The following is a 24,901-nucleotide window of genomic DNA, read 5'->3' on the forward strand; positions in this document are numbered from 1 at the left end:
TTAATGTGCAGCATTTTGTTGTAACATTCTCAATATGGAAATTGCCTCAAACATATGATAGATGAGCAATCCAACAGATTGTTTTTTTTTTTAATCCATCATCTGTGCTCACGAAGCATGCTGTAATAAGCCATAAAATGCATTGCTGTTTAATCAGGGATTTTATCTGTGAATGACTGAATGACGACGTCTGCTCTCGCTTTGTAATGCTCAACTGTCACCATTAAAAAACAACGTCAAGGCTTTATTTTGGGGGCTCATTTACTGCTCGTCCGCAATTAACAGTTGTTAACTAAGACAAAACTGCGTTAAAAAATTAACATTGCACCACAACAGAAGATAGACTAGTGTAACAGAGAGACTGCTGGTGTCTTCATTTGTCATCGTTAAAAACAGGTTATAGGATTAACGTGTGATAACTTTGCTAAACCATCACAACAAAGTACGTCTTACTCAAGATTAACTCCACTGAGAGCTGTGCGTATGTCGGTCATGATGAATAATTAAAACATCCATCACATCACATTTCTTTGGCGTTTCAGAACTATTCACACTCCTGGCACTGAGGAGGAGGAAGAAAGCAGTTTTTTTTTTTTTAATGAATGTAATAAATTATTTTACCACTAGAGGACAACAAAGAGGGCTATAATATGTCAAGTGACCCATTGCACAGTAATGCAATTAAACGGACAGACGGATTTATAGACTGTGACTTCTTACGTGTACACACAGCTTTGAAAAGGTTTGAGTTTTCTCACCAAATTTCAACTTTATCGACGAATATTTGCTTTATATTGCATGTTTATGCTGGAGCTGGTAAGTGGTTACTTTTGAACTTTTAACCAGTGCACCCATGGTTGCAGCTCATGTGTCAGGGTTTTATAATGCTATTCAGACAGTTGAACGTTAACTAAGGTCATCATCTACACACGCACACAAAAGTGTCTATGTTGATTCATCAGCCTCAGTTAAATATTTCACAGGTCTCTCAGTTTTTTTGTGTTCAGACCTGCTCATCCTGATTATAATTGTTTACATTTTTAAGACTAAAAACCCATGGGATCTTCCTGGGTATGTAGTAGAAAAAAGGGTTCTCTACACCTTAAAGCTATGACTTTTGTCAATGTTTGTGAACGCATCACTGGTGGATCTGCTCTAGTGAGTCAGTGAGTCAGTGAGGGGGTGTCTCTTCACCAGCTCCTCCTCTAACATGTGTTATTATTTAACAACCACATGTAGCAGACTGGCAGTACACGCACACACACAAACACACACACGTGTTAGTTTCAGCTATGGATGCCTCTGCTCAGACACAGATGAAATACTCTAATGGGGTAAAGGAAGAGGAGAAAGTAGATGAAGCAGCTGAGGCCAATAAAAGTCCAGGCTCCTGTTTGGAGAGAATCCGCAGCTGCATCCCACCGGTTTATCGACATGAGCTGGCGCAACTTTGCAAACTGGCGGGACCAGTGGTAAGACTTTCACCTCCATCTGTTTTCACTACGATAAACTTGTTGTTTAATCTGGAAATTCTGTCAGAGATGATTCAATTAATTTTACTTAAATTAGACACTTCAGTTTTTGGTTCGGACATTTTGTCTAGGACAAAACAAAGTTTATTTCTCCATTGATGTGTATGGGATATGTTATTATAGAAAGCTTTAATTCATTTGTAATAATTGTCATAATTTCAGTTTGAGATATTTATAGTTTAATCCTGACGGTCATAAATTCACCTTGGAATTATGTCCAGTCAGAATTATATTGTACATATCTCAAGCTGGAGTTATACATAGTCTTGGTCTTGTGTACTATGATTGTTTTTATTTGTTTTGGTTAAGTCTCAGACCCTAAAAATATTGGTCTTGCCCAGTGGCATGTACAGACATTTGGAAGAACGGGGGCATTAAAAGGGAACATACTGCAAAGGGAACGCAAATAGGGAACTTTATAACCGGATCGGAAGGGCACCCATAAGAAACAAAGTTACAAGGGCTTTTCTTTGCATTTCAAATTTTAATTTCTGTTTTGCTTTAGAAGTCACATGTGAATAGCAGCTGATAGGGCACTTCCTCATGTTTCTAATCAACTTATACTCTCAATTAGTTTAGTTTTCACTTCAACTCTATAATGCCAGGTGAAAGTTCATGAAGTGTGTGACCGTCCATCACCAGTGACTCTTGTCACATAAACTCAATTCTGCTTGTGTGCACTTTCCTGTGACACTATCGTTACTGTTAACTCCCGGACTAACTAACTAACCCAGTAAGAGAGAACACGCTTTTACGTCAGAGAGGCTGACGACACCAGTGTGTAACGGTACTGCAAACAACACTCCCTTCACCCGAGGAGTTAAAAAGCAGCAGCAGTAAGTAAATGAGTGTATGACTCTGTTACTTATAACTCTGCTGTGTCATTGTTTGGTTTGACAGCAGCACGTGAGAGCAACTTCACTGGCAATGACACGGCACATCATAGATTTAGGTTCTCGTGAAACCTTTAGCACTTGCACACATGAACACAAACGATACATGCAGCTTTTTACTCTTGAGCATCTGCGAATACCGACTAGATCGATGTTTGTATTTGCATTGATGAATGGAGCAGAACAGCACAACCATCCATTATCTACAGCTTTATCCTCCACCGGAGGTTCGCGAGTGGTGCTGTGCCTATCTCAGCTGACATAGGGCTATAGGCGGGGTACACCCTGGACAGTTCGCCAATCCATCGCAGGGCCACAAATAGAGACAAACAACCATTCAGTCTCACACCTATGGTCAATTTTGAGTGACCAATTCACCTAATCCCAAAATCTGCATGTTTTTGGACTGTGGGAGGAAGCCGGAGAACCCGGAAGAAAACCCACGCACACACCTTTGTTCCAACCGGGGCTCGAACAACCAAGGAAACTGGGTTGTCTTGCCTCAAAGGCGAGACCGTGGGCCCTTATAAAAAGGTCATTGTCAGTAAAAATAAATAATGTTCCTTAGAGAAGTTTTTTCATCTGCCTGGAGAATCATCTTGGAGAAACACTGCAATGTCCACTAGTTCCCAGTGTGTTTTCTGTCTCAATACAATCGATAATATTTTAAGGACGGGAGAATCTCCCAATGTCTCCCAACAAAACCAAAGCAAAACAGGATTAAACTAAACAAAAGGAGCATGTTTGCTTCCAGTCCAGCTCTCAGTGGGGAATGGAAGGTTCAATGAGAAGTAACTCATTAATTTGGAAAAACAAAAAAGCCAATTTTTACAAGTGAATTCAATAGACTTCTGCACTTGAATGTATCATTTGTATACAATCTCTCTGTTTTTTTGTGCTCCAGATCATTTCCCAGACAATGGTCTTTATGATCAGCTTCGTCAGCACAGTCTTCTGCGGTCACCTGGGGAAAACTGAGCTCGCAGCAGTTGCATTATCCATTGCGGTGAGGGAAAAACTTGCTTGGCTGATGACTTCTCCTGTGAAAATTCAGTCTTGCCCCCCTTTGCCAAGTCAGTGAAGTGAATTATGTTCTCATTTGCAGGTGGTTAATGTCACGGGCATTTCCATTGGAACCGGTTTGTCGTTAACATGCGATACCCTCATATCTCAGGTAGTATCCTCTTATCTAACACTAAGACAAACACTAGCAGTGCTGCTGGGTTCCCAGGGTTATCCTGGGGTCCCATAAAAAACATCTCAACAGTGATCTCTTGTATCATGTTATCGCGTACTCTTGGTTATTGGCGCGAGTTGAGTGTTTTCTAACTCTGCCCGGTGTCTCACGTCTTTCACACAGACATATGGGAGCGGTAACATGAAGCGCGTGGGTGTGATTCTCCAGAGGGGGATTCTGATTCTGCTGATGGCTTGTTTCCCCTGCTGGGCCGTTCTCATCAACACTGAACCTCTACTACTCGCTGTCAGACAGAGCCCAGAGGTCGCCAGGTCAGTCATCATCTAATTCCCAAAACAACATGCACCTTCAGCGTCTCTTTCAGAAACAATGCGAGGTGTGGACTTTCAATAACACTTATAGAAAGTGAATCAAAAGAAAAGTCAAGAATGTTCCCCCCTTTTAACATTAAAGGCTGGAAAAATCATAAATGTGGTCTAGTATTAACTCGATGACGTCTATAGACTTTAGGTCTGATGAAAGAAGAGTGTCTGTGCTTTCTGTTGGTAGTTTCAGGGTTTAACTATTCATAGAACACACTGTCGTGAAAATCAGTCAAAATGCTGTAAAATGCTTGGCAGTTCTGAACTGAAAATGGCCGGGAGCCTAGCCTCAAAATCTGCACTTTGTTTTCAAAGTGAAGCACTTTTGAATTGGGGTCTCTGGGTGATCAGTGGGCTCCAAGCTGCTGTTTAGTTTGCTTATGCCTTGGGCTGGCTGCATTTGGATGTGTCCGTAAACGGCACTAACAAAAAAGTCCTCTAGATCAGTTCAGTCAGCAGCTGCGACACAGTAGCAATGGTATATAATCCTAAAACGGCAACATTCTCCAATCCCCTAAAATCCGTGGTAATACAGTGTTATGTAATGTTTAATGTAACCAGCAATTTTAGGCATCAACATTACAACAAATGCATTCTCCGTTTCAAGGGACTAAAGGCCGACTGGACCCAAATTCAAAAGCCCCAAAAATAACATGTCCAAAAATACAAGCAAAAGGTTATACTCACCAAAAATGCTTGGATCTCAAGTCAAAGACACACAAGGAAGTGGTGCAGAGGACAGAGCACAAACGGTGTAGACACTAGAGGAGAGAGCGGCAAATGACACGACTGAGTACATTCAGATAATCAAGAAAGGTTGGTGGGGCACATGGATGGAAATCCCAAAAACTACAAACTAAAATGGCCGACAGGAAGTGTAATGTTACATTCTCCCTCTGCGGGCACGGAGTCACAGCACGCATAGAGCTTTCAGGCAGACACAGTTCTGATTCTGGCTCTGGTTCAGCCCGTGTGTTCACACCAATTTCAATTTAGTGGGAGGAACCAACAGCAAAATAATGGCAGTCACTGTCAGTAGCTGCTTTTTCTTTTTTTTTTAAAATCTAAGACAGGCCCACTGGTGATGTCACAGTTCACAGGGAGAAAAAAAAACAACTTTTACAGTTCCAAACCTGTTATTTCTGGTTCTGTTATTTCTGTCTGAATGCACCGGCCGGTTCAAATTGGGTTTTGGAGCCGGCACGGAGAGCCCTGCCCGTGTGAAAGCCCTATCAGAGTAACACCACCAGTTTCCAGAGCTCAGTGTCCTCGCAAAACAAATAAATAGACCAAAAAATTCATATTGCTCGCCCTTCATTGTCCACATAAGCCACATAATGTATTAAGCAATAAGAATAGATGTAAATAAATTACGGCTCTTAGTGGACTTCAAACTGGCACCAGCTTTTAGCCAAATTTGTGCTAATTAATAACTATAATTTGACTTCGTCAAGAAATAATAATATGCTTTAGTATTTGTTTCTTGGTTTTTGTTGTTGTTGTAACAGTAGATTTGATAATTCATAGATAGCAATTGTATTTTAGCATTAAAAATATTTGGTGAAAGTGCTTCTACACACTGAATTCACTATTACAGAAAATGATTTTGTTTATTCTGTGGCTTTGGGTGGAGGTCTAATAAATGCACTGTAAATGAATGTAATCGCCGCTCCAAGGGGTTATACTCTAGCCGTTGCCACGGTGATACAGCTGCAGGCCACAGCACCCACATTTTATAAACAAAGAACTCAGGCTTTAATGCAATGATTCACTCACTCATTCATTGTCTACAGCTTTATTCTCCACATGAAGGTTGTGGGGGGGGACTGGAGCCGATCCCAGGGCCTGAAAAGGTCGCCAGTCCATCACAGGGCCGACAAACAGAGGCAGCTCCACTCTTATATTCACACCTCCATTTAACAAGCAAACTCGGCACAGAAAGGCCCATGGCCCGAACCGGGATTCAAACCTGTGACCTTTTTGCTGCGGGGACAGCAGTGCCAGCAATGACTCGGGGATGTTAATGTGTAAGCATTGCATGCACTAACTTTAATAAAACACTTGGGGGCAGCAGAAAATAAAGCTCTAAACACAACACTGACCTATCAAATGTTGGGTCACTGTGTGAGGAGAAGAACTCAAAAGCACTGGTGCCAATCCCAGTCGACATAGGGGCGAAATGCGGGGGTTCAATTTGGACAGGAAATGGAGTTACAGATACGCAGTCATTGGTCAGCTGCGAGTCAAACTTGGGGACCTGCAGGTGATTGTGTGCACTAAAGCTATAGGGCTAGTTCAGGGGTCTGCAACCTTTAGAATGAAAAGAGCCATTTTTTTCCCCCTCTGCACCCAAATAAAATGAATCTGGAGCCGCTAAAAACCTATTTGTTCATTAAAATGAAGATAAAATCACATCACAAAAAACGACTTGAAATAAAACAATTTTGTGTAGTTTAGTGGGATAAGTACCTGGCGTAAGTACATGGATCTAAAGATAGGACAGGACTCCACATTTGAACTTCATGTACTGTAATGGCTTTCAGGGGAGGTTTTTCAATTGGATGTGACAGACAAAAAATATAACAAAACTTTTTTTTTTATGCCTTTATCTTGACAAAAAAGTGTGAAAAACATTGTTTACTACAAGCTACGAGGAGCCACTGCAGAGTGGCTGAAGAGCCACAGGTTGCAGACCCCTGGACTATTTGGTCTAACTATATTCAGCACCATTTTTAAATCAAAAGGTCCTGCTGTCAAATGCATGGGCGCTTATTTGCATCACTATGAACCGCACTTTGTTCCAAGCAGTGTGTCTGTTTGCTTCACAAACCAAAGATATTCCGTTTTGTTGTCATAGTAGAGCAAAGAAACCAGAAAAATATTCCCATTTAAGAATCTGATACAAGATAACTTGGATATTAATTGGTGATTTATTTAGTGGTTTATTTCTAATAAATGAATCGTTTAAAGGCGCCATATGTAAGAGTGAGGCCAAAAACGGTTACTACACTCAAATTCAAAAATACAGAGGTCTTTTAGGTTTCGTTTTCTCCGCCATTGTAGCTCAGAGCAGTAACTCGGCAGCTGAGACTCTACCCACTGCAATGATTGGTAGACGGCGGTAGGTGGCGCCACATGCCCAAACATGATTTCAAAACATAAACATGATTTGCGGTCTGCAAAATATTTTTTTTAATGCGAATATTTTGTCTGTACTGTTGTTGTTGGTGAGTTCAGTTTGTTATATGAACATTATTCCTGAGTCTCTGTGACATATTAGGAGGATTTTATGGCCAGTTGCTTTAGATTTATTACTTATTAATATTTATTAAATCTCACAATTTCACATTCCAACATTAACTGTTCTGTTTATCTTTTTGTGCACAGTCTCTCACAGCTGTATGTGAAGATATTCATGCCCTCTCTGCCGGTGAGTTCATGCAACAGATACAGGTTTTAAATGTGTAGCCATGTTAGCTGCAACTGCAAAATTAAGATGCTCAAAAGTAAGCAGTCCCTGCCAGTTTCACTACTTCATGTCTCCTCATGGTGGTGCTGCTCAAATGACTGAGGGAAACTTGGAATAAAGTTACCTGACTGAAGAAGAGGGAGTTCACATTGGCATAATGGTGGCGGAAGCTTCTGTACGTTAAGAGATGCTCCAGCCACGTTCAATAGACTTTATGCACTTTGGTCTGTGTTGTGAATAATGGAGAAATCTTGCATCTTCAGTTAGAAAGATATCGTGATGTATGATTGTCTTGCAAAACATTGATTCTCACCGTATCGTTGCATCGCGATATTATTGGTATTGTGGACCATATGTATCACGTATCGTATCGTGAGGAGCCCTGTGATTCCCAGCCCTATTCTGAGCTACTTGAACACCCTCATCATGTTGTATTAATGCTCATGGAAGTTAATTTTTCAGTATCCCTTTCTGACTACTTTCCTTCTATTTTTATTACCGTATGTAAATGTAACCAGTTTTCTCACGTCTTACAGTTTGAACGTCAAAGCATGTCGCTTTCCAAACTCCTGTGACTTTACTGTGTTTGTTTGTATTTCAGCCCTCAGTATTACCAAAGTCTCATGTTATAATCTTTTTCTGCCCCAGGCAGCGTTCATGTACCAGCTGCAAGGAAGATATCTTCAAAATCAGGTGACACTTGAGTTTTTTCTCAGGTGAGTTTAATATGATCCTGTCAATGACACAATATTGAATCAGGGTTATGCTGTTGTTTACAGGGAATTATATGGCCTCAGGTTATAACTGGAGCTATGGTAAATGTCCTCAACGCAATAATCAACTACGTCTTCCTCTTTATTCTGGATTTGGGTGTTGCGTAAGTTTATTTTTTTTAATTTTATTATTTTTTAATATAAAATAAAAATAAAAATATATTTTTTTTCCATTGATGGTAGTTTTATTTTCTGCTTATAACAACCAAATAACTCAATGTTAGTCTGAAAGTGCCAACTTTTTACAGTCAGGTCCATAAATATTGGGACATCGACACAATTCTCTTCTTTGTGGCTCTATACGCCACTACAATGGATTTGAAATGAATAAGATGTGCTTTAACTGCACACTTTCAGCTTTAATTTGAGGGTATTTACAGCCAAATAACATGAACGGTATAGGAATTACAACACTTTCTATATGTTCCTCCTACTTTTTAGGGGACCAAAAGTAATGGGACAAACTAAACAATCATAAATCAAACTTTCATTGTTTAATACTTGGTTGTTGGTAAGTTTGGTGATGTCCCAATATTTATGGACCTGATTGTAAGGAGAAAAGTATGTATTTTATCTTTCTTAATTGTATCTTTGCCTTGAATTTGAATGTTTTATTGTTTCTATGTTTCTTGAAGTGGATCTGCAGCAGCCAATGCCATCTCTCAGTATTTCCTGGCTGGGATCTTGTTCGTTTATATCAGTGTGAAGGGTCTGCACAAGGCCACATGGGGAGGTAATGATGTCTTCACACTTTTGACCAACAAAGGAGTAATCTTTAATCCCATTGACATACCGGTCTGTAATGTTTGACAATATTACAACACTCTAACCTTGTAACGCTGTATAGAGGTCACTTTCTGGTTGGTTTCTTTCCGGTCTTAAGTCAAGTGTGCCATCTTTCATATTGACAGCATTATCTCTATTTCATTATGGGGAAAGTCTTTATTAAATCCCTGCTGCTTCTATCGCACTAAAACTCCATTCAGATATGAACAGAACTCAAATGTGTGGGTTAGGGAACTTAGATGAATACCTTTTCTTTTTTTTTTTACCAACACAACTTTATTTACTAATTCTATCAGGACATGAAGAGGGTTTTTAAAAGAACACAATGTGTTGTGTGACAAATATCATCTGCACATTTAACATTTAATATTTGTGCAAACAGTTCTGAGCAAGTGTAGCAGAGTCATCAAAGAGCTAAGGGAGTGTTTTGCAAGATTTGAGTTTATACTGCACAATAAAGACCAAATATACATTCCCTTGGTGACATAACTGTCTCGAATGCAAATGCGTTATTAGTTATGCAGTAAATCTGATCTTTTCCTGACTTGAAGTACACATTCGCAGAGAAGTTATGTATTGAGTGAGTATTTTCAGTATGGGCTCTAGCTTGAAAAACCTGTTTGGGTGTCTGACAAGAAATGAAAACCTAAAATTAAACAAATGTGTATGATTGTTGTGTACACCGTTGCTGAAAGGTCATATCAGGAATTGACACATCATCAACACTGACTTTTGATTGGCACTCTATGGACACAAGGGATAACCCCTTTCCTCAGGGAATCTTTTCTTGCTGAAAACTGAACATTGTAAACTATTATCTTCTTGCACCAAAGTCCACATCGGGAAAATATGCATTTTTGCATCATGGCACACAGGAGTTTTTGATCCACTGCCATCTCAATCAGTAAGTATTTGATTACTAAATGAGACAACAATAGACCAGCAGCTCCTGTGTCCCCAAAGTCCATAGAGAAAATTAGCATTTAAAGCGGACCTAGACCAGAAGTTCCAATTAACGCTGTTTTTTTAGTGTGTATCTGCGTCATTACCTTGTTTAAGAAGCCCTGAAGGTTCTATACAATCAGGTCAGCCACTGCTGAGAACACTGTGTTTTATTGTAATCTTGGGCTCAGCGAGATCTCTGAAAAAAAAACAGTCCGGTTACGTAAACACCGGTTCTCCTGAACAGCAGATCGTCCTGCTCCGGGCACTAGTCCGGGCACATCCGGTTGCGCACATTGAACCGCAGAAGAAGAAGAATGTCCGTTGTGGAGGTGTTTCACGAGCGACAAAAGAGCAACCATGTTATCAGTGAGTGTGAGTGTCAAAAAAAAATCCCTTTAACATCCAGACCCATGACCCACAGGTTGGTCACTCGACTGTCTGCAGGAGTGGGGACCTTTCATCAAGTTGGCCATTCCCAGTATGCTCATGCTGTGTCTGGAGTGGTGGATGTTTGAAATCGGAGGATTCTTGGCTGGAGTGATTGGTGAGAGTGAGCTGGGAGCTCAGTCGGTCACGTATGAGCTGGCTGTCGTAGCTTACATGGTAACTATGAACGCTGATTTTCTGATTTGCTCTGCTAGGGAATATTCTTAAGGGTCCACGATCTTGGGAGCCAACAACAAAAATTAAATAAATATGCAATTTTCGCCACTCAATTTTACCGACTCGTCTTCTAACAAACTTTTGGATATAACTGGTGATCTGTTTTTCCTCAGATCCCTCTCGGATTCTCTGCTGCTGCCAGTGTGCGTGTTGGAAATGCTCTTGGTGCAGGAAACATCGAGCAAGCCAAGTTGTCTTGTAAAGTCCCCATCATCTGTGCATGTAAGAAACCCACACAATCACTTTAACATCATTTAATAATACTTTATAATTACAAGTAATTTGCTTTCCGTGGCCTTGGAATAAGACTTTGAAATGTTCTTAAGGTAAGGTCCTTACTTAATGGAGGCCGACATCTTGTCCTGAACGGACTTGCGTTTTTGCATTTTGAACGAGAACTTACTGTGCCAACGATGTTGGGCCAACAAAAAAGGAGGAGTAAATGGAGAGAGTAAGCAGAAGTTCCCACATGTGTGCCAACTCACTATTATGCCGCTTTTCAACTCCATGGTCTCGGAATGGCGCGTTTTTTATGCTTTTCCATTAGGGATAGTACCTGGCACCTGGTACTTTTTTAAGTACCATCCACTGACTGGTCAGAGTGTCAGATCCTCCTGCTCCGGACACAAGTCCAGGCACATCCAGTTGCGTACATTGAACCGCAGATGAAGAAGAATATCCGTTGTTAAAACAACGTTTTGATAATGAGTAGCAGTGCATCCACCGTTCCACGGGGGGAATCGTTTCCGAGACCTGACGTGCCAATTACGTCACTTCCAGGGTACCTGGCCAATCACAAGACAGTTGGGAAAGCTCTCTTTAGCTGGCCATTCACGACACAGTCAATCTTCTGGGAGTGAGATTTTGGTCTGAAACGGCACAGCTGACAAGAGCTTCAGTGAGGAGAGATATAAAAATAAGTTAATGTATGTAAGTAAACCTCCATAACTCACATGTGCAATAGGACCACTCTATGCAAGCTTTAATTAACTGATTCTAATGATTCAGTTACACCGAAAACAACTGCTTTACAAGTCACTAGTTTTTGTGTTTGTGTTGCGTATAAAAAATGGTTTGGTTTCATGCAACCATGCTGTGATGACTCCGCCCACATTGCGGAGGTACTATATTGTAATGGAAATCCAACCAAACCAGTCGAGTCGCCCCGGGACCATGTAGTGGAAAAGCGGCATTAGATGTCCATAGTTCTTATGCCGCTTTTCCATTATATATTTCCCGCTTGACTCGACTCTATTCGACACGTCTTTTTCCAGACTCTGTTAAATATTGAGATGGAAGAAATATCCCTAAACGTTGGACATTAACGCATGTTTTTAGGATTTTTGAGTCTTTTTAACGGAGCTACAGTTCAGCATTGGTTCAGGTGTGTTGTAGCAGGGGAAACTTCAAAAACATGAAGGACTGGGTCCCCAAGAACGGTTTGATTCCTGTGTCGGACTTTGTTGCTCACGACTCTTCCAGTGATGACACACTCTGATCAATCAGCGGCCCGGCAGTCTGTTGACGACACATTTTAGTATCGCCCTCAGCTCGCTTGGAACCTCAACAGAGCAGGTACTAAATTGAAAAGCAAAAGAAAATAGAGTCGAGTTGAACCGAATGGTGCTATAAGTTCATCATGGAAAAGCACCATTAGACACCTTGGATAAACTGTCTCAATTATGTCAGTGCTTTCCTGCCCGTCCATCTGTCTTATAACTACATTTGATGATGTCTGTTTATACTCCATTTTACATTCATTATTTTTTTACTCAGTTTTGAAGGTTTTTTTTTGTTTTTTTTAATGTGCAGTACCAAAATTTTAACAAAATGTTTTTTGCTTTTTCTTTCTTCTCTTTATCTCATGACAGTCGCAATTGCGTGCGTTGTGGCGTTTTGTCTCAGCATGGCCAAAGATTTTGTTGGATACGTTTTCACCACAGACCCGTGAGTAACAGAAACCTTTCACTGACGGAAAATAATTGTGCAACCTATGTCTTTTTGATGTTAAAAATGTACGTTCCTGCTTCACATCAGACAAGCCTTTCTGGATTTCCATATAGAAAAGTGTTCATATCAACACCTTTCTTTGGCAGAAATGGCACTTTCGCTCCAGGCTCGTCTTGTAAACTTTCAGTGACTCTCTGGAGTAAGCTGAAGGAACGTTAATCAGGAAGTTGAACACATCTGGATATTGCAGGTCCAGAATAATTGTATCTCCTCCATCAGCACACTGGGGCACGATAAGGATCAGATTTATTCAATCCGTCAATCTTTAGTGCGTCTTTGGGCACTTTCACACCAGAGCCATTTGACCCCCTTTAAATGGACCAGATGTAGCGTTTTCCTTGGATAGTCCACTTCTGTTGGGCAGGTGTTAACCCTTTAAGGTACAACTCAACCATTTGGTCGACCACACTTTAAGTCACTACATCTCATTGAAAAAATGCATCAAGCTGAACTCACTAACACTAAATTAATGTGACTTGTTCTGAATGTTGTACTTGAATTATGCAAACCAGGTTTATTATGAACTGACATCTCAACCGTTTGGTAGAGGCCTGTATCTAAAATACTGTAGGGTCTAATTAAAATATTATATATAATGCAAAGAAATCATTTTTCTTTTGCTTTTTTCTTGATGCGTACCTTAAAGGGTTAAAGCTCATCCAAATTCTGGTGCAGACCTTGAAAACGTGGGTATCAGTTCACTTGCAAGTGAACCCCATTTTCCATACAGTTTGGTTAGGGGGTAACGCTATATACTCACAACGCAATAATCCACTTTTTTCAGCACATTCCATGATTGAAAAGGAGCAGGAAGAAGGAAGTCGCATCCCTCCAGTCCCTTCCTCATTCCACATACAGTAGACATACAGTAGATCGTCTGCATGTCCTGGCAGCTATTGGTCGACAAATATTTGCAAGAAAAATGATCAAGAGCAACAAAACAGGAAGGAAACAGCAAGAAAAAAAAAAAAAACATTAGTTGCATTAACAACTAACAAAAACTCGATTATTGATTTTGTTTTTTCATCATACTTTTCAGTTGGCTATTTGTAGATAACATTCAGTACATCGAACTGCATGTTTTTGTTTTTTTGTTTTTTAGCGAGATTCTCGGGAGGGTTTCAAGTGTCATGGTTGTATTTGGTTTCGTGCACATTCCTGATGCCGTCGCGGTAAGAAACAGTTTTGAAAAACGATCACCTCCATTTGAGATCTAATACCAACCAACAAATAAAGGTTTTCACCAGACGTGTTTGGTTTAGACAGGCTGTCGCTGGGGGAGTTCTTAGAGGAGCAGGAAAGCAGTTAATTGGAGCGCTGTGTAACATGGTGGGATACTACCTCATTGGCTTCCCGATTGGCGTCTCCCTGATGTTTGCAGCAAACATGGGGATTGTAGGTAAGAAAAACAAAAGACACATTTACTCGCTTATCTTCTACCACTTTATCCTCACACCTTCAGTCAATTTAGAGAGTCCAATTAACATAATCCCAAATCTGCATGTTTTTGGACTGGGGAGAAAACCGGAGAAACTCTGGCTCCACTATGTAACACATTCAGGGAGGATATAATTTGATCTTTTTTTTTTATTCCATAACAGGGTTTTGGGTAGGAACTTGCATTTGTGTGGCAATGCAGTCAATTTTCTTCGTCACATATCTGTCCAAACTTAATTGGGAGACGGCTGCTGAACAGGTATGTGTATAAATAAATTGTCTTGAGCGATATTTGACCTACATATACAAGCCTTTAACTGACCTCGTTTGTCCATCATCAGGCTCTTGTGAGAGCAGGAGTCAGCGTTACAGAACATAAAGAGATGGACCAATTAGACAACGCAGGTAAAACATCAACACAAAAATAATAATAATAATAATAATAAAAAAATACCTGTGTTTGCATTTTAGTGTTAACCCTTGAAGTGGTCTCTCAAATTTCCAGAAGCAAACCACAACGAGGTCAGTGCTGCAGCATCCAAGTGCGAGAGTGCTGACGAGGTGCGTGGTCCAAACCAAAATAAAAGCAAAACCACCACAGTGGGGGATGTTCTCTCAGTAAGGCAACTGGTTTTGCGGCGTGGATTTGCATGTCTGATTATGGTCGTCATCCTCGTTGCTGCAATTTTGCTCAACATCTTCCTCGTCAGGCTCTTGAAATGAATCAAATGGGCTGAGCCAAATCAGTTGGCAATGGTTGTTGTGCTTTGATAGGTTAAATGCATGTTTGTCAGTTCACTCTCAATTACCGTGAACCTGGAAAGGGTTAATTGTGCTGCTACTTTCGGAGCCTCCGTGTGTTTGTCACGTGATCATAAATTCCAGATCACTGGAATGCTAAAGTGACAGTTGAAAAAAGACAAAAAGATTGGGGAGGGGTTTTGAGAGATAGGTAGGTAGGTAGGTAGGTAGGTAGGTAGGTAGGTAGGTAGGTAGATAGATAGATAGATGTAGTTCCCTGATGCACTTGGGAGTGGGAGGAGTTAGTGCAAGAGTCCTCCATTTGTTACAATTTGCACTCTCACCATCAAGGGTTAGTCTCTGAAACCTTTAAGCGTCTTAGCAATACTTATGTTAGTACAACTCTTCAGTATTTTTGTTTTTTTGTGAATTTGCAAAACTTTTTTTTTCGTGTAGTGAATGAGGATACGAACAAGACGAGACTGCAACATAATGTTGGGGGGATTTTTTTTTTTTTTTTTCCGAAATGCACAATAATATTCAATAATCATGAAACTGCACAACTGATATAATACTTTTGAAAATATTGAATCATGTTATGTCTTCAAAGGGTCATTGTTTTTTGTTGTCAAGAGGCACCCGGTCAATGTTTCGAGTCGTGACTTTTGTATTAGTCAATACAAAATGATTACAGTAAATGCAATACATTAAAGGAATCTCTATTATGACAATTATATAAAAGTGTAGCAAGAGTTCTTCATGTGGATTATATACTGTGTGTATAAATGAGTAAAGCCAATGACATTGTTGCGTGTGCAAGGCAGGACTTTTGTCTTAATCTCAGTCTACTTTGAATTAAACCTTCTCTATTGTTTCAATCATCTGCAGCTTTTCATTGCTTTGTTCACGGCACAACAGTCTAACAACCTTGTGGTCATCCTGTCTCTCTTTGGCTCTTTTTCACAGTTTTTATGAAGAATTTCAACTGTCTGATGAGAATAATTACAGGTCAATTACAATACAAACTAAATGTTTTTACCCAAATAAGTCCTCTAACTTCTAAGCTAAGTCAATAAGGTTCCCAACCAATGCCCGGGGTACCTAGCGGCCGCCCGCGGCTTCTGCCCCCCAGGATAGCCACGGATCCACCCCGGGGGGGGCTTACGGCGGCAAAGCCACGGACAGAGGCCAAACCACCCCACACCCAGGCAGATTGAAGAGGCCTGGGTGCAGAGTCCCCCCAGATTGCCCACCGGGAAAGCGGCACAACCACCCCCTCCACACACCAGAGACCGACCATACACCCCCCCCCCCCCCCAGGCGGAGGCCCACGTAGGACCCCAAGCCACAGGGGCCCCCGAGATGGCAGACAGGCAGACCCCCAAGCATAGGTAGGACCAGAGCAACTATTTCTGATGTTCCTTCAAGTACCACTAGAGGGCACTGAATAAAACAAAAGAAAATAAGCCATTCTTCTAAAATTCAAGCCTGTGTTCAAAATGTTCAAAACTGAGTTCCCTGCACTTAAAAAAACCGGCCTCCCTCTTATGTTGCACTTTGTTATATCAGGTGATTTGAGGCAGTCTTGACATATGCAATGGATAATAATTGATATGTAATATGTAACAGTGGCACAAGTAAAGTTGTTATTTATACATTTTAATGTTTACTTCAGGAACCTGGTTTCCCATTACTTGCTTGCATCTAAATTTAATACTAAACAATATAAAGGGTTTTTTACTTTTTGCCTGCAGTATCCTATCAATTTTCAATTTTGGCTACTGAGGAAAAAAAATTGGACACAATTTAAACAATTTATTCAATTAAATCTAAGTATATGATGTAAACCTTTACCTTAAGACGCATGTACATACCTCAAGTGCTTCATTTTTTAAAATTTCTGTTATGTTGGCCTATTCTATTTTTTGAAGTGAGAATTTATTGTTTTTGGATTATCTATTCATTATCCCTGCAGGGTGTTTGCATTATTGTGCCTCCTTTATTTGCATTGCACAATCGGGCAATACATGTTTATTTAAAAAAAAAAAATGAAAAGCCTGCCGAGTACAGTAACGAAGCATCACTTTTTTGCCATGGTTGTCACTGATTCTACACGCTCGGTGAACGATGACCTACATTGACACGATTGTAGTGTGACTATTTAACGACTCAGCCAGCTGGCATTTTAGTGCAGGAGCTTGATGGAAGCAGAGCAACATGGCTCTGAATATTGCCGGTGTGGCCGCAGTTGTTGTGTTCTACATCCTTATCCTGGGGACGGGGATTTGGGCTTCACAGAAGGCCAAGAAGGATCAGAGGACAAGCAGAGGAGACAGGACTGAATTGGTGCTGCTTGGGGACAGAAAGATCAACTTGCTGGTTGGGGTTTTCACCATGACAGGTGAGTAGATTCATGGGACTGATAAACTTCAGATATGCTGTATACATATATATATATATACCACAAACCTTTGAACGGTAGTGTATGTATATGGGGTCACCTATACAATTTGTTTGTGTTTCCCATTAAAAGTCAAACTTTTATATATCAAAAGAGTTGCAAAATGAATGGAAAATATAATCATTGGCAAGATTAGAAATAATAAAAATAATCATTTTGCCCTTTCGTAATGTGATTAGCAAACACAATGTACCATTAGAACACTGGAGAGACAGTTGCTGGAAATGTGCCTCTATACACCTATGTACATAATCCATTAAAAACCAGACGTTTGCAGCTAGAATAGTCGTTTAGCACATTAACAATGTATAGAGTGAATTTCTGATTCATTTAATGTTAGAGTAATTAAATTAAAATTATTATAAAAAAGTGCTTTTCCTTCAAAAATGAAGACATTTCTAAGTGACCCCCAACTTTTGAACGCTATATATATATATATGTATGTATGTATATATACTGTATATACATACTTATTCAGACTCTCATTCTTTATATTCAAAGTTTTATTCCGTATATTCAGACTTTCATTCCAGATATTCAAAATTTCATTGCATATGTTGAAGGTTCCATATACTCTTTAATTAATTAGGAAACGTTAGAAAGCAAAGAATAGACGTGTTATTATTGCTACCACTTACTTAACTGTGTGATTTCTCTGCAGCTACATGGGTGGGAGGTGGTTTTCTCCTGGGTCTGGCTGAGGCCGTGTACACTCCTAATATGGGCTTGATATGGGCTCTGATGCCCATTCACTACTCTGCGTCTTTCATAATTGGTAAGAATTCACCCTTTGCTGTGTTCTGCTCTGCTGAACTATACCTACTGTAGATATCACCCATGTCGAATCCAGGGCTGCAATTAAGATTTAAGACTTTCCTTTGTGTAGCGTTATTATTATTATTATTTGTAGCACAGCCCTGGTGAAACTTTTGGTCAATTTGTTCAAATGTATTCAGCTATGAACCACACAATGATATGTAATATTTCATTTACTGCACAAGGTGGTCTTTTCTTCGCCAAGCCAATGAGGGACAAGAAGTACGTCACCATGTTTGACCCGTTCCAGCAAAAGTATGGCAATGTACTCTGCGGCGCTCTGGTGCTGCCTTCTCTCATTGTGGATGTGCTGTGGGTGTCGTGCACCCTGCTTGGCTTAGGTGAACACATCTGCATGACATACAGTAGTAAAATAAATAAAACATCTTTTCATTAAATTACGGTAATGAAAGCATTAGTTTGTGGTTCTGTCCAACAGGAATAACCATGACTGTGATCCTGGACTTGCCCTTCACCTATTCTGTGTGCCTCTCATCCACTGTTGCCATCGTCTACACTTTGTTAGGAGGTCTTTATTCAGTGGCCTACACTGACGTCATCCAGCTTGCTCTAATTTTCTTCAGTTTGGTGAGTATAAAGTAGCACGTGTGTTAACGACATTCTGTGTATTATCTACAAATCTGAAATTATTTGAAGGAGATGTGATCATTTGAATGTAGGCACTCCTCAAACTGCTTTAGGCAGAATTTTCGCCCTCAAAGATTTACACCTTCTCGGAGCCAAGAGACAGAATCATCACATTTACGTAGAACAACCCCCTCCTGCTCTTGCTATCAGTGAAACCACACCTCTGTGTATGAGCTACTACTCACCGTAGAAACTGGAGCACATGCACTGGACATAATAACCTCTTACATCCATCCATCATCTACCACTTTATCCAAAACCGGAGTGTTGTTGGAGTGCTAAAACATCCACTTTCACAGCAGAAGTGAGATCGGTGTTTTGCATGACCATGTCTTTTCCTTGTCCTGCTTCATTCAACAGTCAACACACATCTTCTCGAAGCAGCAGTGAGCAGCTGCATATTAAGTAGCCATGTGTTTTCTCCGTGACCATCAGCCGATTGGCCGAAAACGACGAACGAAAGCACTGGAATGTGATATCGCCACACCCCTAAGGAACAACCGTAATTCAAATACAAAGTATATGGTTTTAAGACCCACAATACTGCGATTTGAAGCATGTTGTGGCTTCTATCGAAACTGTTCCTACTTTTGTGTGGCGGGTCACATACTGGTAAAAGAAGCGCACATTGGTCCGATTGATTATCTTGTTTTTCCTACTCTTAAAAAACACATATCTGTTTATATTGTTCATACTCTATGTTTATTCTGCTCTTATGTTACCATTAATGTCACTGTCACATAGCCTTACTGTGCACCATACTACTGAACTAACTTTATACTACGCTGCACTATAAGTCATATACTGTTTCTACTGCACTACCTGTCTATACTGTTCACATTGCACTTTTCTGCATTTTTGCACTTCTGGCTAGATGCCAACTGCCTTTAATTGTTTCTATAATTGTACTCTGCACAATGACAACCAAGTTGAAAACTCCTAAACTATCTAAACTACCTGTACATCGATACCCAAATACATGTCACCTAATGTCACCATTATAAATTGTGATGCAACCATGTAGTTCAATTTTCCATATTTATTGTATGCCATTATGTCACTATCATAAAAACAGATTTGGCACAGGCACTGCACTAGTGTCCTAATAATAAGGAGTAAAAATAATGTCTAAAAGGATCATTTGTTTTTAATTGTTATGATAATTATGATATGTTTCTGAGTTGGTGACTGCTTATGTGGCAACAGAAAAGTGACAGATGTATGTCTGTAAATGTCTCTATGATTTATCGATTTTATACATTTTTACATCGTATTTCTTTATAAAAACAAAATTAACATGGCCGTTGCTGTGACATGAACACCTTGGTGGATTTTCTTTGGCAGTCACCTCAAAGTGCCTTTTCCCTTGTGAACATGTTTTTTTTCTGTTACTTAATCATTAAAAACCAGTAGATTAGTGTCAGCAATTAGTCATTGATTATGTATCTATGTTATGTTGCTTTGGTCTGACGAGCTCTGCATCTGTTAACAGTGGCTGTGTGTCCCCTTCCTCCTGCTCAACCCCGCGTCTCCAAACATCGCCCAAACCGCTTTCAACAACACATTTCAAGCACCCTGGGTTGGCTCTCTGGAGAAAGACATGATCTGGAAGTGGATCGATGACTTTTTAATGCTGGTAAAAAAATGAATATTCACTTTAAGTTGACTGTAAACTTAAAGAGGAGAGTGGTATAGCACAGCAAGTGCACTATAAAATAATAGCAGAGTTCGTATAAATGTCTGATATACATTGGATTTAGGGCAAAATGTTAAATATGTACACCTGTATTCACCTGGAATGCCTCCCATTAATGACTGATGGTGGTTGAGCCTGACACTTGTAAATGAGAAACGCTCTATAATGTACAATGTAATGTATTACGTTTAACCTGCTCATGGGGCATTTTGTGACTTCGTTCGACAGCAGCGGTAGAGGAATGAGGGCAGAGGAGGAGGAGGAGGAGGAGGAGGAGGTGCAAGTCACTTGAGTGAGTTTTAACCAGATTTAATGGCCCAAATGCAGCAAAGCAAGCAAAACAGGGAAGTGAACAGCTGTATATGTATATAAAAAAAAACCTGAAATACTTCACACTATTCACACAAGCAAGACAGAGAGACTGACGCATATATACAAGAATCACAATACAATGAAAGTATATGAGAGTTCATGTAAAAAAAAAAAAGTCAATATTACCCCAAAGAGATTTTCTCCGTGAGGAAAATCAAATGCACAGCTCTAGGAATAGGCCATATAGGCAGTTGCCTAGGGCACCATTTATTGAGTATATAATAGTATAGAAAAAAAAGAAAAAGTGAGAATGTATGGAAGTGCAGACAGGTCAAATTTAATGATCTGTAATAAATAGTCAAATTTAATATGAAAATGAAGGTTGTTTTAATGGTTCGATCTGTTTTCCTCTGTGAAAATACAGAAGGCGGTAAATCTTATGTCAATTAAATCAGAACAGTAACGGAAATCTTTCGTCATCAGTCTCATTTTCTCCTCGTCCTCCTCTGCCCATTTTCTCCAGGCTCTTGGCAGTATCTCTTTTCAGTGCTTCCAGCAGAGGACGCTGTCTGCCTCCTCATCACTGACAGCCCAGTTAACCTGCTACGCTGCTGCTGTTATGATAGTTATCCTGGGAATCCCTCCAGTCTTGGTCGGGGCTGTCGCTGCCTCCACAGGTGGGAAATGAGGTCGGAAAGATGACTGCAGATAAACACAGATACATTAGCCTTTTTCCATGGCAGAAATGTTGTCAGATCACAGTAAAAAAACAGGCATAATCAAATTAGCAATGACTGAATTCCATTAAGTCATTATAATCAGTGACATCTGTGCTTCGGCTGCTAAAACACCCAAAAGGCTTATTGTGGCCCTTTTATTTGGTCAATTGTTAATCAATTATGTATTGTTATTTGTGCATAATTTACTTTATTAGGGCCCAAACACACACTAGTATTTTTAAGGGAAAATGTGGTGCAAAATGGTCCAAAAGGTAAAAACCAGGTCGGACGAATCTGATGGACGGAGTTGGCCATTTTGAATTTGGCGTCCACATTGGTGATATGGCATATTATAGATTTAGTAACCGAGCAAACTCATGTTAGTCTTAGCAACATTAAAAATGGTATAATTTGTCAATTTGTACCAGACGAAAAGATGGCAAATTACGAGAATACGCCACAAAACAGGAAGAAGGAGAAAGACGTCCATTTAAGCTCTTTTTGCACCCTGGTGGCTAACCACTACCTCCTTTTCGTGGTTTCACTATTCAAACCTTTTATACATAGTCTGTGGCAAAACTAAAATTAAAATTAAATTGACAAAGAAGAGCCAGTGCTGTATGGATGTGCGGACCTTTCAAATGCGGAAACTGTCATATCTCTTATCTAGACTGGAATCTGACACTGTACGGCTCCCCGTCTCCTTATGAACGTGGTCAGCACGTGATGGTCCTTCCCCTGACCCTGCAGAACCTCACGCCGCCTTTCGTCTCGGTCATCGGAGTCGGAGCCGTGGCCGCGGCCGTCATGTCGTCCACAGACTCGGCCCTGTTATCTGCCACTTCTGTCTTCTCCTCGAATATCTACAGGAACATTCTGCGTAAACAGGTGAGGACTGCAGGGACAACAAGTGTTCCAGTTAATTTGACCTTTCTGTATGGAGGGTTGCATGTTCTTTCCATGAATGTGTAGGTTCTTTTTGCGGATTATTCCAGCTTCTTCCCACAGTCCAAGAACACGCAGAGGTTGATTTTGACACTCTTAATTCGCTGCAAGTATGAATATGAGCGTTTATTGTCCAGGGTGTACCGCAGCTGGAGTTTCTGGAGTCAGTAATGAGTTAAGTTGAAAAGGTTTATTGGAAAAAGGGCAATGTCAAACATAAAGAAGTAAATGTTATGGTATTTAAAGGGTTTTGGAGGCCTTTCTCTGCTGATACCTAGAGTTGACCTTCGGAAGCACTGCATAGTTCAGTTATTAGTCCTCTGCTCTAGTTAGATTTGGCTCAACAGAAATATAGAGAGGCATATTCTGTAGACAGATGATGCTGCTAAACAAGGTCTTTGTGATCAGGGAGTTGCAGCTGGCCCTGTCCTGAGTTGTTTAGGTTTGTGCTTAGGAATGTGAGCTGCTAATTTACAGAAGGCCACATAAAAAGTTTTTCTCTTACAGTTATCAGTGAAGCCAGTATTTCAGTTTCATGTTTCCTTAATCTCTAATAACACATGATGGGCCTTTTATGACTTGATATACTGTATATAATCTTTTAGACCCTTTTTAACATTCACATTCAGCGCAAACTAAATTATTTCAAATAAATCACATTAAAGGGATAGTTCGGAATTTTGGACATAAGACCTATTTTCCAACTCCAGCCGGTGTGATGGAGACGTCTGGAGACGTTTTTCAAGAAATTTCATTCAGTTCTTCTAGTTGCCGATTTCGCCAGTGCTATGGCTAGCGCAAGTCAATGGTATGTGCTAGCATGGCATTAGAAACTCTCATACCGACTCCACAGTGCACCCGAGGCAAATCAATTGTAACGGCAGACTATCGATGTACGATGCCGAGTTCGCTGGTGCTATGCATAGCACCAGCGAACTCGGCAACTAGAAGAACTGAATGAAATTTCTTGAAAACGTCTCCAGACGTCTCCATCACACCGGCTGAGTTGGAAAATAGGTCTTATGTCTAAAATTCCGAACTATCACTTTAATCTATTGTGGAAAGCATGTTAATATGAATGACAAATCTCATTTTCTATATCCCCAGGCCTCAGACCGTGAAATGCAATGGGTGATTCGGATCACAGTAGTAGTTGTGGGTCTGGTTGGGACATCCATAACCTTCCTCACTAAAAGCACACTCGTCCTTTGGCTTCTCGGAGCAGATGTTTCCTACACCCTCATATTACCCCATCTGGTTTCTGTGCTCTTCTTCGAAGTGACAAATCCGTACGGTGCCGCGGCGGGTTACGTTGTAGGGCTGACTGTGAGGATTCTGCTGGGCGAGAACAGCATAGGACTTCCTGTAGTTCTTCACCTCCCCGGTTGCACACTGGAAGACGGCGTCTACGTCCAAAAATTTGCGTTCCGAACAGTCGCCATGCTGTGCACGCTGATAACAATCCTCGCGTCTTCCGCCTTGGCTCTGGTCCTGTTCAACAGAGGCCTGCTGCCTGAAAGATGGGACATTTACAGAGTAAAGCGTAAGAGTTCTGCATCACCAGCAGATGCTGTCACTCAGAGTCTCAAAGAGGAAGTTAAAGGTGATGCTGAATGTGATGAAAACAAAGACGGACTTTTATTACAACCCGTGTTGTAGGTGGGATAGCGTCTTTCCCTGTCATAAGCTGCTGGCCTTGCTGGCATTTTTTTATCTTAATTGAGGTTTTAGACAAAAAGAAAGTTCTTTTTACTTGAGCACTCTTAAAAATGTGATTTTTTTTTCTCACTGTAACATTGATTGATTCATTTTGGGCTTTGGGAAACATAATGTATCAGTGAGATAAAGAGGTCCTGAAACCTGATGAAAGGGTTAGGTCAGTGTTTCCCAACTCTGGTCCTCAGGGAACACAGCCGTGCCATGTTTTACATGTTGCCCTGCTCCAAAAACACCTGATTCAAATAAATCGTCAGCTCATCATCAAGCTCAACTTTCAACTTTTGTCAAAAAATTTTTTTTCAAAAATGTTGTGTTAACTTTTGTCCATAGGAAATAATCCAATTACTCAGGTTTCTTCGACAAACTTCCTTGGAGTTTTTACTGATGAGCATTTAAGTTGGAAGAGTCACTTTGTCTGTAATAAAATATTGAAAAATCTATTGGAATCATTTGTAAATTTCGAAGTTTGGTTCATCAAAAATGTCTCCTAATTCTATATTATAGTTTAATCTATCCATATCTAATATATTGTAACATAATTTGGGGAGCTATATACCCTACCTGTCTCCATAAACTTTATATATCACAAAGATTCTGCAGAGTTGCTACATACAGTGACTGGTCTGCTCACTCACCTCTGAATATCTTGTCAGTCTTTAACTTAAACAAATATCTAATTTGCATATTTATTTTTAGTAGCTGTATAGTAATTGGGATTCAAAGAGCTACAGTTCTGCAATCAGGTCTCAATATGTGGTTTTGAATTAAAAGATTCT

General features: G+C 40.2%; 2 protein-coding genes across 2 annotated transcripts; both read left to right on the forward strand.

Annotated features, from left to right (window-relative positions):
- Positions 1 to 1,406: 1,406 nt before the first annotated feature.
- On the forward strand, positions 1,407 to 15,784 carry LOC310940675 (multidrug and toxin extrusion protein 1-like; the record flags this gene model as incomplete). Its single annotated transcript, XM_083905664.1, has 14 exons — positions 1,407 to 1,472; positions 3,330 to 3,431; positions 3,531 to 3,599; positions 3,786 to 3,934; positions 7,373 to 7,415; positions 8,103 to 8,147; positions 8,234 to 8,331; positions 8,863 to 8,960; positions 10,380 to 10,561; positions 10,735 to 10,843; positions 14,233 to 14,327; positions 14,410 to 14,473; positions 14,574 to 14,629; positions 15,776 to 15,784. The coding sequence occupies exons 2-14, from the start codon at positions 3,345 to 3,347 to the stop codon at positions 15,782 to 15,784; spliced, it is 1,104 nt and encodes a 367-aa protein (XP_083761790.1). The 5' UTR covers positions 1,407 to 1,472; positions 3,330 to 3,344.
- Positions 15,785 to 17,026: 1,242 nt separating this feature from the next.
- On the forward strand, positions 17,027 to 24,065 carry LOC310940676 (high-affinity choline transporter 1-like; the record flags this gene model as incomplete). Its single annotated transcript, XM_083905665.1, has 8 exons — positions 17,027 to 17,210; positions 17,932 to 18,045; positions 18,272 to 18,427; positions 18,526 to 18,674; positions 20,227 to 20,370; positions 21,266 to 21,419; positions 22,132 to 22,349; positions 23,514 to 24,065. 8 exons carry the CDS (start codon positions 17,027 to 17,029, stop codon positions 24,063 to 24,065), a joined length of 1,671 nt encoding a protein of 556 aa, XP_083761791.1.
- Positions 24,066 to 24,901: the final 836 nt, after the last annotated feature.

The sequence above is a fragment of the Microchirus variegatus genome, assembly GCF_963457635.1.
Source record: "Microchirus variegatus genome assembly, chromosome: 19".
NCBI classification, from domain to species: Eukaryota; Metazoa; Chordata; class Actinopteri; order Pleuronectiformes; family Soleidae; genus Microchirus; species Microchirus variegatus.